Genomic DNA, 12,552 nt, shown 5'->3' on the forward strand with positions numbered 1-12,552 from the left:
TGACTAACACTGGAGGGGGAGGGGAAGCACTATGGGTGTGGGGGAGGACAATTTGGGGGCACTCTTGGGCATACAGTTCAGGGAGGTGCCCTAGTCCTGCAATTCCCATTGGATGGGATCAATGGGAGGTGCAGGGGACAGCACATGGAGCTAAGAGCTGAACTCCCCAAGTAAGCACCTCCCCCTCCCCCAACCTTGCCCACCCAAACTCCCACAGCTGGGTTGTTGTGGGGAGGCAATGCCGCTCCAGTAATAACAAGTGCACATAGACCGGGCGCTGCCTAAGCTGCTCAGGCAGCCCCTGTGCCAGGCCCACCAGTCACCGCAGAAGTCATGGAGGTCATGGAAAGTCACTCGTGACTGATGACTTCTATGATCTCTGTGACAAACACAGAACCTTAACTAAGGGTACAAGTGGTATTATTTCAAAGTCCGTAAAAGAGGAGGCAGCACTGAGGCTCCTTTACCAAATGTGACATCACTTTCACCAAAGTGTTACTCCACTTTTAAACAGCTGTAACTCCACTGAAATAAACTGGAGTAAGACAATGGAAAAGTAGGACTTTGCCCCATGAAAACTATGTATGATCTTACCTATTAAAGCTTGCATTACCACTTACATTAAACATACACAACTGTGAAACGGGAGCATGTTATTTGGTACATGCACTTAATTACAAATTGGAATGAGGTTATAGCCTATTTAGACACATAAATCCTCTCCTCTCCGAATAAATCTCATGCTTAGTCATGGTCTTCATTCTCCCTATGTCGAAACTTCCTGCTTCATTTGGTTAATCTGCTTCTGTAGCTCATCTTTATCAAGTTTCATTTTAGCTTCAAGAACTTCCCGTAGGGACCCGATGCTTTCATAGATAGCCGCAAACCCTAAATGCAGATAGAAATTGAATTAGTTTTATTATTAAACCCAAAGAACATTAGAAAGTAAAACTCAAGATTATAACATATGGCAGTGCATTTTTCATGCCCAATACAGCAAATGTGACTAATAATGGCAGATACTGGGCCAAATTTACTGGTAGGGTAGAGGTGTGAAGCTCCATTAAAGTTGGTGGAACTGTACCCGTATACACATGATGGCAGCCAGGTGCCTTTGGCAGACACAAATACACACCCTCTTCCCTGGGTACTCCCTCAACAGATTACTGATTTCTGTCTTTTAAAGGCAAAAAAAAAAACCAAAACCCCAACAACATGAGAGCTAAAGCTAACAGCATTTAACTCTGCACTTTATCAACCACGGTGCACATACCTGTGGAAACAAAGGGTGTGTGCATGGTTTTATGGGTGCATCCATTATGTACCCCATTGAAAAATCTGTCCCAAGGTTGGAAAGAGCCTCTGATGAAATATACATTAAAGTAAATAATAACTAGGGACTAGGGCTGTCAAGCAATTAAAAAAATGAATCACAATTAATCATATGATTAATCATGGGGCTGTTGGGGTTCCCCCAACCCCAGTTGGGGTCCTGTAGGTGCAAGGCTGCTGGGGACCCCAGGGCTGGGGCTGCCAGTGAGGCGCCGTATTCCAGCTGCTTGCAGGGATATTAACTGACAGCCCTATAATAATAATAATTTTATTATAAATTATGGAAGCAGAATTGAGGGTCTGGAGCTTGATAGCAGTGGCCCTACCAGCATTAACTTCAGCTTTCATTTCTTTCATATCTTCATTAATCTCCATATGAAGTTTGGTGATTCGAACATTTATCTTCTCTTCAGCCTCTTTTGTTCCATGTTCTTCCACAGTTATTTTTTGTATTTCTTCTATTTTATCAAGTTTCTCTGACATGTGGCTGAATCTCATCTCTATGGCCCTTTCCCTCATTTCCTGGAATAAGTGAAAATAATAAATTACAGTGCTCACTTCCTAGATGTGCAATGTGTCAATGCTTACTTATTTCCTATACAAGATTTAAATATTTCAGCAATTATGAAACATAGTTAATAGAAATTCTCATGCTGGCTTGGTCACTGTTAGATGATGCTCCTTCTTCATTTTGTTTTTAAAATAAAATATTTGTAAATTTAAAAATAAAATGTTCAGATTTATCTATCACTACAGGGTGTGTTTTCAAAAGGCCCCAGTAAATGGAAATTTTATCATGCCATCAAAAGGAGCCTACTTACACTAATATTGGGCACTTCTGAAAATTTCACCAAAATGCCAACTCAGAAACCTCTGTTCGTTTGTTTGGTCTACAGAAGTATTTTCAGAACATTTTATTAACTTACTACAGCAACCTACAGTGTTTTCCTTAAGGGACAAGGACATCTGATCAATTTTCTGTAAAAGTTCTTTTTCAATCCGTTCGTATTCCTGTTCCAACCAGCTGCGTGCAGACAGTATCTGGCTGCTGAGTTCCTCTACTGCACCTTTTAATCTAAGAGAATACAATAAATTAGCATGTTTGGAAATATATAAGAGCATCTCGGGTTCTTTGATCACTTGGTTGTGGAGTTTTTATGACAATCACAAAAATCTCATTTTTCCTCTATCGTATGTTTGACAGCATAATCGTGCTATGTTTTGAAATTCAGGCTGCTTTGTTTAGTTCATGTTAATTGTTTCAAATAATCAAGGAGGAAGGAATGTAATAGAATAGCAACTAGTTGCATAAAATATGTCTGCAGTATTCTGAAGCATATACAATGCAGATCCTTCAAGAAACAGTGTGCAATATCCCAGAAACAAATGTGACATCCCCTTCGCTTTACAGTCTTGAAGCCCAGGATAGTTTGGACTGGAAAGGACTGATTACAGATGTTGGGATTTGGGTCTACATGTCTTTGAAATTCTATGCACTTGCCTCCTTCATTCAGGAATGGTGCTGAGATAGCTGGAGTACTTGTATGTGCACTCATTTATTTGAAACCGATATGAAAATGTTACACTGTTGAATTCTGTGTCTGGCTGTTTAAACACGTATATACAGTAAATATTCTTTGTCAGGTCTTAGTACTCAGACCTGGCACACAATTTATTTCAAAGTGGTCTGTGGCCAGATTTACAGAAGTATTTAGGTGCCAAAACACAGTAAGGTGCACAGTGGTGTTTATAAAAGCACCGAAATAGGAGAGGAGCAAAACTTCCACCGGAAGTCAGTAAGCATGTAATGCTAAATTAATTTACCTTCTTCTGTAAAGACCGCTAGGCACCTGTCTGCTTTTTTAGGAACCTAATTATCTTTTTAAATCTAGCCTAATTATCCTTTTAAAGTAATGCAGCTTTCTCTGAGTCCCAGTCCTTCAATGCTTCACTCATCTAAACGTCCTCTCATAGGTCATGTTGACAGAGGTCACTCTCAACAGAGAAACCTTGGCAGTACCTCTGTTGACAAATAGCATCTACACACAAAAGCAAATTGAAAGAGCAAGCCCCTATGTGGACAGACAGCAGGCACAATGCCCTTCCCTCTTTCACCAGGATGGCTGACCGGAAACTCTGCAAACAGGGCAGCCCAGGGAACCAGAAGCCTTCTCTCTTGACAGAAGTATCTACAAGGGCACTCTGTCGATAAAACACTGTTGACAGGAGCATCATACCTGATTGGGAGCAGGGATAATGCTGCTGACTGAACAGCTGAGTTTTGTTGACAAACTCTGACAGAGCGCTTTAGTCGTGTAGATGCTCTGCTAGGCTTGTCGGCAGAAGCTGCTCATGTAGCTGTGTCCATGACGACTCAGGGTTTTCAAGACTAGCCCCTTAATTTGTATGTAGCATGATTTTCCAGTAAGATGAGTACTCACTTAACGTCCAGGAGGTGGAGCTGTTGGTTGCTCTCTTTGTAGGCAATCTTCAGTTTTGCTTCTTGTTGCATTATTGACTGCTCTACTCTGCTCAGAAGGTAAGATATCTGAAACATGAATTCCTGAGTTTACTACTTCGTGCTCAAATTCATCACACATTGTATTTGGAACATAAATACTTATAAGTGAAGATTTTAAATGGATGCTGCTCTAATTAATGGGCCAAAACTGAAACCTATTTGCAAATTTCCTTTTTATTTTTCCACTGTCCTCATCATGCAAAATCTGCTAACACACACACAAATGGTGTGGCAGTATTACTCAGAATGCAACTTCCAAGCCAACAACAACCAGAGGAGCAGTGTTTCCCTGCAGTCAGAGCATCTGCCTGGGCCTTTTTTTTTTTTTTTTTTTTTCTGCGAGTAAGTGAGGAATATCACCTTGCCACTGAGCTCCAGCTCCAAAACCTGCCTGTGCAAGGTATCTCTCAGGAGTACTATCTTGGACAGGCCCTTATTCTTCCTCCAGTTACTTATTGGACTTTCCAAACCCATTGTATGGGGAAGGGTGAAGGAGAACAGCATTCGTCCCAAATGCACACACTAATTCCTATTATTGTCCACGTGCACGCATCAGGTCATGACTATTACAAACTCATTCGGATGCCTAATTCTCATTAACAAGAATGGTTAATTGTGCACAAAAACTGAATATAGATTTGGCTCATCAAAGAATAGATACTAGCAGTCAGTGTGCTGGCAATCTTTGTGAAATTGTTTTAAAAGTTGTTGCTAAAGAGCTGCAGACCTCACAATCAGATCTTTATTTCAAAGTGTATAGATCTGCTGCATTACTCAACACTTGGGCTATCTGAGTTTTGTAAATTGCAGGGGCATTTTAATTATAGTAGCGTGGAAAATGTATCTTAAACCCATCGATTTCTATACACCAGCTTCCACATTTGTTGTTAATTTAAAATGGAAGAGATTGCTTTAAAAGCTAGTAAGAAGTGAATTATCAGCCTGCTCTTGTGAGCCAAGCTTCAGAGTGATTTTTTTACAGCCTACAGTGGGAAATGCTAGCATTCAACTACAATAACAAGAAGAGCGAGACTGTAGTTGGTATTTTATAGAACATAGATTTGCCATGTTTTAAAACTGTAAGTGTTCCCTATTTGAATCATGGAAAATGTCTTTATTGCATTCTTTTCTGATTAGGGTTTAAATATAGAAGCTGGAGCTATCATGGGATTGATTCTCCTTTGTGACTCATACACCTACAGTACCACTGGTTAACTCAGTGGGATTACTTTACATGGTTGGCAGAATTATTACTATACAGACATAGGTCTAGACTATGAGCAGTGTCTGTGAGGACATGCAAGAGCACAGAAACAAGCAATGAGTATGTCCCTTACCTGTGTGCCTGCTGTAAAACAGATACAGATAGGAAAAGCTCTGGCATTACGCCCTCCATATTCAGCCATGGAATCAGGACATTGCCTCATAATATTCTGTGTGAATATTCTTGTATGGAGCATTCTGTATAACCCAAGTGGCTTGTGAAAAACGCATGAGTCGTAGCAATTGGGGAAATGGTACTGTATGATGCAAAACTTTACTGTTACCCTTGCAGGGGCTCTACATCACCCAGGTTTTGTGGCTGAATGCCACAGACTAACCCAGAAGGAATAGTTAGTGAAATGCACCCATTGCTGGTGTTGCTCATTGAAGCCATAAAACAATCCTAGCAACCACCAAACAAAATCTTAGGGATAGGAAATTGTAAATACTTTATTTAACCAGTTAGAAAAATAGAAGCATGTAAGTAAGTGAAATGTAAGTACCAACTCAGATTTGGCCCAATTCCAGAGCAGACACCTCTACATTTCCACAAAGTGTCATGGTACCTTCTATGTGTAAAAAAGGTCAGGACCCTGATTATGTCTCTTCTGAAAGCAGTTCCAGTAGCATTACCTTAACAATATGGTGTTTTTGTTAACAAAGTTAAACACCTCTTCTTATGAAGCTCACTTGTTTTTTCCACATACCTGTATTTCTGCCTCTTTGATTTTAGATTCCAAGATCATTTTAGAAGCTTGTTGGTCTTTGCTTAAGCTTTGAAGTCTTTCATATGTAATTTTGTGCTCTGCAGACAATCTGGCTAACCCAGCATCACATCTGTTCAGATAAATAAATACCAAAGCAATGGGTGACTGTAGCTGAACACAGTGCATAGCAGAAACTTTTAAAAGGGATCTATTTCAGAATGGATATGTCTATGAAGGTGAAAGTCATTCCTACAAAACATTTCTCTTCTATGAGAATCAAAAAATATGTCAGTGTTTCATAACAGCTGCCCAACTGCCCCCATAACTCTCCATAATGTAATAAGTGCAATCGTGTGCAAGATCTCAGCTCTGAGATAATATGAATAAATTATGTTGGTGTGTTTATGGAAATCACTTTACAAGTTCAAGAATGTACAATTTCAATACCTTATACTATTCCTTTGGAGCTGTCAGACATCTCTTAAGGTTTGTATAATTGGCCATTAGTCTCACACATGCAACCACTTCACTTACTTCTTAGATGCAGATAGAAAGTATAATGAGCATATTTAAATTATTGCGCCCAAGCTGCTTTGGGTTTTATGTGTTTATTTATAGTTCTATACAGCATGAAATCATACTAACTAAACCCAAGCCCCATTCTGCAATCATTAGACTGTTTTCTCCCCCTTCTCCCTCCCTCTATCCCCCGGGCCAGTAAAGTTCCTATTAAAGACAATATAGTAGAACTGGGCCATAAGATTTTTCATTGACCTTCTGCACATTGGGGCACTTCTGTAATTCCACCACATTTTCAGGACAAATGGAGTGTCATAGTATATGCCTGTATTTTTTCTCCCAGTTTTTTCAAAAATATGTTGACTTACAGATTTCCTTTATAGGAATATAATAAGTGCATTAACTGAGTTGTAAAAATGTAGGTACTGCAGGTGCAGGAATAAGACCTCTCAAAAGTATATGCAATGTTTATTTTTGTTAACGGAAGCATGTAACTGACACAGTTATATAATCTGATCTATGGACCTGATGAAGACAGCAGTTAAGATTTTGGAAGAAGCAGGCAATGCAGTTTGACAAGCATGGCCAGCCTAAACCATCCTCCAAATTATTCTCACATTTGAACCATTTTTGGAATAATTTCAGTTGGAAAGCATTTACCCCAGTGTGCACTTTCAGCACCTAAATTACAGTAAGTGCCATTGTTACCTTTCAAGCACAAAGGGAAAGTAACAACTCAAATGACAAACATAAAAGAAGTTATTTGGCAATCTGTTAGAATCACAATAGCCGTGTCCACACGTGCACGCTACTTCGAAGTAATGGCACTAACTTCGAAATAGTGCCCATCATGGCTACATGTGTTGGGCGCTATTTCGATGTTAACATCGACGTTAGGCGGCGAGACGTCGAAGCCGCTAACCCCATGAGGGGATGGGAATAGCGCCCTACTTCGAAGTTGAACGTCGAAGTAGGGACCGTGTAGTCATTGCGTGTCCCGCAACATCGAAATAGCGGGGTCCGCCATGGCGGCCATCAGCTGAGGGGTTGAGAGATGCTCTCTCTCCAGCCCCTGTGGGGCTCTATGGTCACCGTGTACAGCAGCCCTTAGCCCAGGGCTTCTGGCTGCTGCTGCGGCAGCTGGGGATCCATGCTGCATGCACAGGGTCTGCAACCAGTTGTCGGCTCTGTGGATCTTGTGTTGTTTAGTGCAACTGTGTCTGGGAGGGGCCCTTTAAGGGAGCGGCTTGCTGTTCAGTCCACCCTGTGACCCTGTCTACAGCTGTGCCTGGCACCCTTATTTCGATGTGTGCTACTTTGGCGTGTAGACGTTCCCTCGCAGCACCTATTTCGATGTGGTGCTGCACAACGTCGATGTTGAACATCGACGTTGCCAGCCCTGGAGGACGTGTAGACGTTATTCATCGAATAGCCTATTTCGATGTCGCCACATCGAAATAGGCTACTTTGATGTAGGCTTCACGTGTAGACGTAGCCAATATGAAAATAATACAAGAAGCAAAGAAACATAGAGAAGTGAGAACACCTGAAAAGACATCATTTAACAGTTCAGAGTACTGGCACAAATGTGATTTGGGTAGCAAGAACAATTTAAATTGGACATTTTTCTAGAATATATGCTCTAAGAATTATTTTGGGGAAGCAAAATATACAGGAGGTCAAACTAGATAATCATAGTGATCTCTTCTGGCCTTGGGATGTATGAAAAAATTCAACATAGGATTAAAGATGTACCACCCAGCCTCCAGACTATGGTATCTGTGGAGTGTTTGCAGAAAGAACAGAGGCTAAAGTCCTTCATGTTGTCACCATGGCCATGTCTACACGTGCCCCAAACTTCGAAATGGCCATTCAAATGGCCATTTCAAAGGTTACTAATGAAGCGCTGAAATGCATATTCAGTGCTTCATTAGCATGCGGGCAGCTGCGGCGCTTCGAAATTGACGCGGCTTGCCGCCGCGCATCTCGTCCAGATGGGGCTCCTTTTTGAAAGGACCCTGCCTACTTCGAAGTCCCCTTACTCCCATCTGCTCATAGGAATAAGGGGACTTCGAAGTAGGCAGCGTCCTTTCGAAAAGGAGCCCCGTCTGGACGAGACGCGCAGCGGCAAGCCGCGTCAATTTCGAAGCACCGCGGCTGCCCGCATGCTAATGAAGCGCTGAATATGCATTTCAGCGCTTCATTAGTAAACTTCGAAATGGCCATTTGAATGGCCATTTCGAAGTTTGGGGCACGTGTAGACGTAGCCCATTAGTGGAAAACAGAGATCTGACATTATTCTGTGTCTATTCACCAATAGCACAAGAACTTCAATAAGTGGTTATGCTTGTGTCAGTCTCACAGAAAGGTATAAAAAGCAATTGCTTTTAAATTACTGTAGCAAATGTATGCAACAGACATCTATAATTTTTATGGTGCATTGATATTTTGGGCTTATATGATCATCGTGTATTCTGCTGTTTGTATAACTGAGTACATTTGAAATGGGGCAGCTGCCTGTCTGGTATAAAATTTAAGGGATTTCCAAAGTGTGGCAGATTCTGAACTCAGCTACATTGATATAAATCTGGAGTAAACTGAACATATTAATGTATATTTCTCCAGGTATATTTTGGTTGGTACCACATGAAAAACTATGAAGGCACAAATGTAAAGTGTTAAGATATCAGCCATATTCTTTATGTTAATTTTATTTGGATTTCTGTACATTTTATTCAGTACTCTAATATGGTCAAAAGAGAGAACATCTCTATGCTGTACATTCAAGAACATGATTAATATTTGCCCAAAAGAAAGTACAAATATGCTGTAGCTATGGGGCCAGATTCTGACCTCTGTTACACTAGTGTAAATCTGTAGTTAAAGATTTGTGATGATAAAATAATGTTTAATGAATGTCTCCACTGTTTCTCAAATGGTACCAAGCCAAAAGGAGAAAATTGAGATGGCGTGATTTACCATTTGGGGAATACCTGTTTCTTAAGTCCTTAAAATAACTCTGATTCAGGTTTATGATAGGCTTCAGGTATGAAAAGAAACTAACAGTCTCAAGAGACTTCAACTCTATTGGGCCAAAATCTTATTACAGTGACTATTCTAAGATTTTGGCCACATCCAAAGTAGAATAAAACCAGAACCTCTTAATGGTTTTAATTTTACTCTGCAACAAAACCCTGAGGATGGTATAAAAATCCAACACCACTCCAGTCATATTCTTCTGAAACCTGAATGATTTCAGATTTCAGGTTCTTTTTAGGCCTATCTCTAATGTGACTATAAAGTTATTTTAAATAAAAAATGTATCAAAGTCTAAGCTACAGTATTAATTAATTGCTTGTGCTGTTGGCTATTGACAACCTCATATGCCTAGCCAAAAGCATGTTAACGGCTTGTAGGACAGAAAGCAAAAAGAAAAAAAGTCACTTTTTTGTACCCCACCCAATATTCAAAGGCCAAATAAAAAGACTTGGCACGTATTTAGCTCAAGAGAGATCATTTTAAAAATATGAAGATACAAATGAGACAGATTAGAAGTCCTTGAGGAAATTGTTACTTGACAGCTAAGTGTTGAGCTTATTGAACATAAAGGACTTGATTTTCAAAAATGTGAATGCAAAAATACACGTCCAACCGCCTACCTAATTTGTTTATGTAGTTACAAGGGTTGTACATGAAATTAGAATTTGGGGCAAAAATTTAAATATATTGTCGTACATTTTCCTGCTTAATATACCCTTTTGGCCGCACAAATAATCACCTTGTTTCACAGGCATTCTTTCATGGGCAATTGCAACCACACATTTTTGGAGATTATGCCAAAGGTATGTTTTGTTATTTGTTTTGTTTTTAAGAATGTTTACTGCAAAAGCTATTTACAAACTTCTGTGCTTATGTGTATTTAGTAAATAAAAAATAACATGGAAGGAAGCGATTTTGTAAACCAAACATTCTGCATTTCAGTATAAAGTATAATTGCAGAAACCAGTGGTTAATTAATATAAAACTGTAACACTGTGGAGCAGCTGTCTTCCAAATCCAAATCTCAGTAAGCAAACAAAGTATTTCCTTTTATGAATCACTGAAAAGCATTCTGTTGCTAATAAATCACTGGCTAACATGAGGAGAGCCTGCTGTTCTATAATTTCTGAGGTTATGTCTAAAGTTGGAGTTAAGACATATTCACGCCTGCTCTCATTGAGCTAGCCTGCTAAAAACAGCAGTGTAGCCAGGGTAGCAGCGAACAGCAATAGAGAGCTGTGTGGCATATATAATAACAGGTTTCAGTCAGGTTTTGTACTTGGCTAGCTTATGCATTCACTTCTGCCAGGGGCACTTCAGCTATGTTTCTATTTTTGTGCACTACCTCTGTGAGTGCTAGTGCAAATACTGTACTCTACCTACAGCTGTCTTAGTGATGGGACAGTTGTGTGTAAGGAATAGTCAGCATGGGTTAGTCCTTGTTTTCATTACACAGTGGATTGACACTGCAGCAATCAATCCACCAGTGGTTGATTTATTGCATCTGTTTAGGTACAATAAATTGACCTTTGAGCACTCTCCTGTTGATTCCAGTACTCCACCAGGCAGCAAAGAGTAGCTGGAGCTGCCCGGAGAGCACCCCCCACGAACCATACCACATCAAAGACAGCATGGTGAGTACGAAGTTGGTGTAATTTGTTCTATGGAACTTCAGTTACACCAAGGCTACATCTACACTAGCATTCCTCTATTTTTTTTAGGGAGAAGGGTTCTTTTGAAGATGGGGTTTACTTTTGAAAGAGCTGCGTCTACACTACTCTTCTTCTTTCGAAATAAGAATATGCAAATGAGGTGGCAGATATGTAAATCTGTACCTCATTAGCATTTTCAATTTCCCTTATTTGCATGCCTCTTTCAAAAGAGGAATGCAATTGTAGACACAGCCCAATAGTATAGATGAAATCAACATACTCACCATGCTGTCTTTGATGGAGCCTGCTCTGCCCTCAACTCCAGCTACTCTTTCTTCCTAGTGGTATACTGGAATCAACGGGAGAGCGCTCAGAGGTTGATTTATTGCATCCCCGGCCCATAAATCTAACTTGTGGAACTTCAGAGAGGTAGCTTTGATAGTCTGTATCTTCACAAAACAAACCAGCAGTCATGTAGCATTTAAAGACTAAGAAAATTATGTATTAGGTGATGAGTTTTCGTGGGACCAAACCAATTCTTCAGATCGGAAGAATCTGAAGAAGTGGGTCTGCCCCATGAAATCTCATCACCTAATAAATTATTTTGTTAGTCGTTAAAGTGCTGCAGGACTGCTTCTTTGTTTTGTGAGGATACAGACTAACACAGCTATCTCTCTGAAGTTCCATAGGTTAGATTGATGGGGCAGGGGAGGAGAAATGTAGAGTAGGCCTACGCAGGCACACAGTGCTTTTTCATTCCCATATGTCTGGAACCAACGTGTTTAGCAATATATCATCTAGATGAAGAAACTATAAGCACAGTAACATTTCCATGAGTTTTCTTGTTGCAAATGTGTGGCCATCAGCATGCTTTTATTTATTTATCTTGGTGTCTTTGTGGGAATTGAGCACTTTAGAAAATCTGACCTCTGTTTTGGATTCTGAGCCCTTCTTATGACATGAAAGTTAAAAGAGACTGGTCACACCAGAAGCAAGAAGGAAGCTGCCTTTCCAAGTACCAAATCAAAAGAAGATGACTTTAACTTTAAAATGGGTTTTAAATAATATTCTTCTACCTCCTAGATGCAAGATACAATCCTCACGCTGAAACATTCTTCACTTCTGGGCTTTAGAATTCCTTTGTGTCTTATGATACAAATGTCAAGATGTTGTTGGATTATATCCACAGTTCACCAAGGAACAAACTTTGTAGGGACAAAAGAATAATTTTCAAGAGCAGCTAGCTGTAATAAGGACAACAAGCATTCCTGTCCATCCAGGATGGTTTATCATGATTTCTATGCTTTTGTCAGGAAGAAAGTCATAATGTACACACTTCACTGTGCACAGAAGTTTTAAAAGCTGTTCTGTTCCTACCACAAGGAAATACACCCCAGTGCACAGAGACTAGTGCAAAGCACAAACTGAAACAGTTATGCATAGCTTAAAACCGTGGACGCTATAACAATGGGCTTCTCTGGGATTTAGGGCCTTGAATGGACCATCTGAACATGTGTGG

General features: G+C 40.1%; 1 protein-coding gene across 1 annotated transcript in view; it reads right to left on the reverse strand.

Annotated features, from left to right (window-relative positions):
* Positions 1–766: 766 nt before the first annotated feature.
* The window catches only part of FAM81A (family with sequence similarity 81 member A), a 30,440-nt gene continuing 18,654 nt past the window's right edge, over positions 767–12,552 (reverse strand). The window contains exons 5-9 of the mRNA XM_075007121.1: positions 5,824–5,953; positions 3,774–3,880; positions 2,272–2,407; positions 1,659–1,854; positions 767–888 (exon numbers count right to left, since the gene is read on the reverse strand). Coding sequence (XP_074863222.1) covers positions 767–888; positions 1,659–1,854; positions 2,272–2,407; positions 3,774–3,880; positions 5,824–5,953 — 691 coding nt within the window. The remainder of the gene's footprint in view (positions 889–1,658; positions 1,855–2,271; positions 2,408–3,773; positions 3,881–5,823; positions 5,954–12,552) is intronic.

Source organism: Carettochelys insculpta, chromosome 12, assembly GCF_033958435.1.
Source record: "Carettochelys insculpta isolate YL-2023 chromosome 12, ASM3395843v1, whole genome shotgun sequence".
NCBI lineage: Eukaryota > Metazoa > Chordata > Testudines > Carettochelyidae > Carettochelys > Carettochelys insculpta.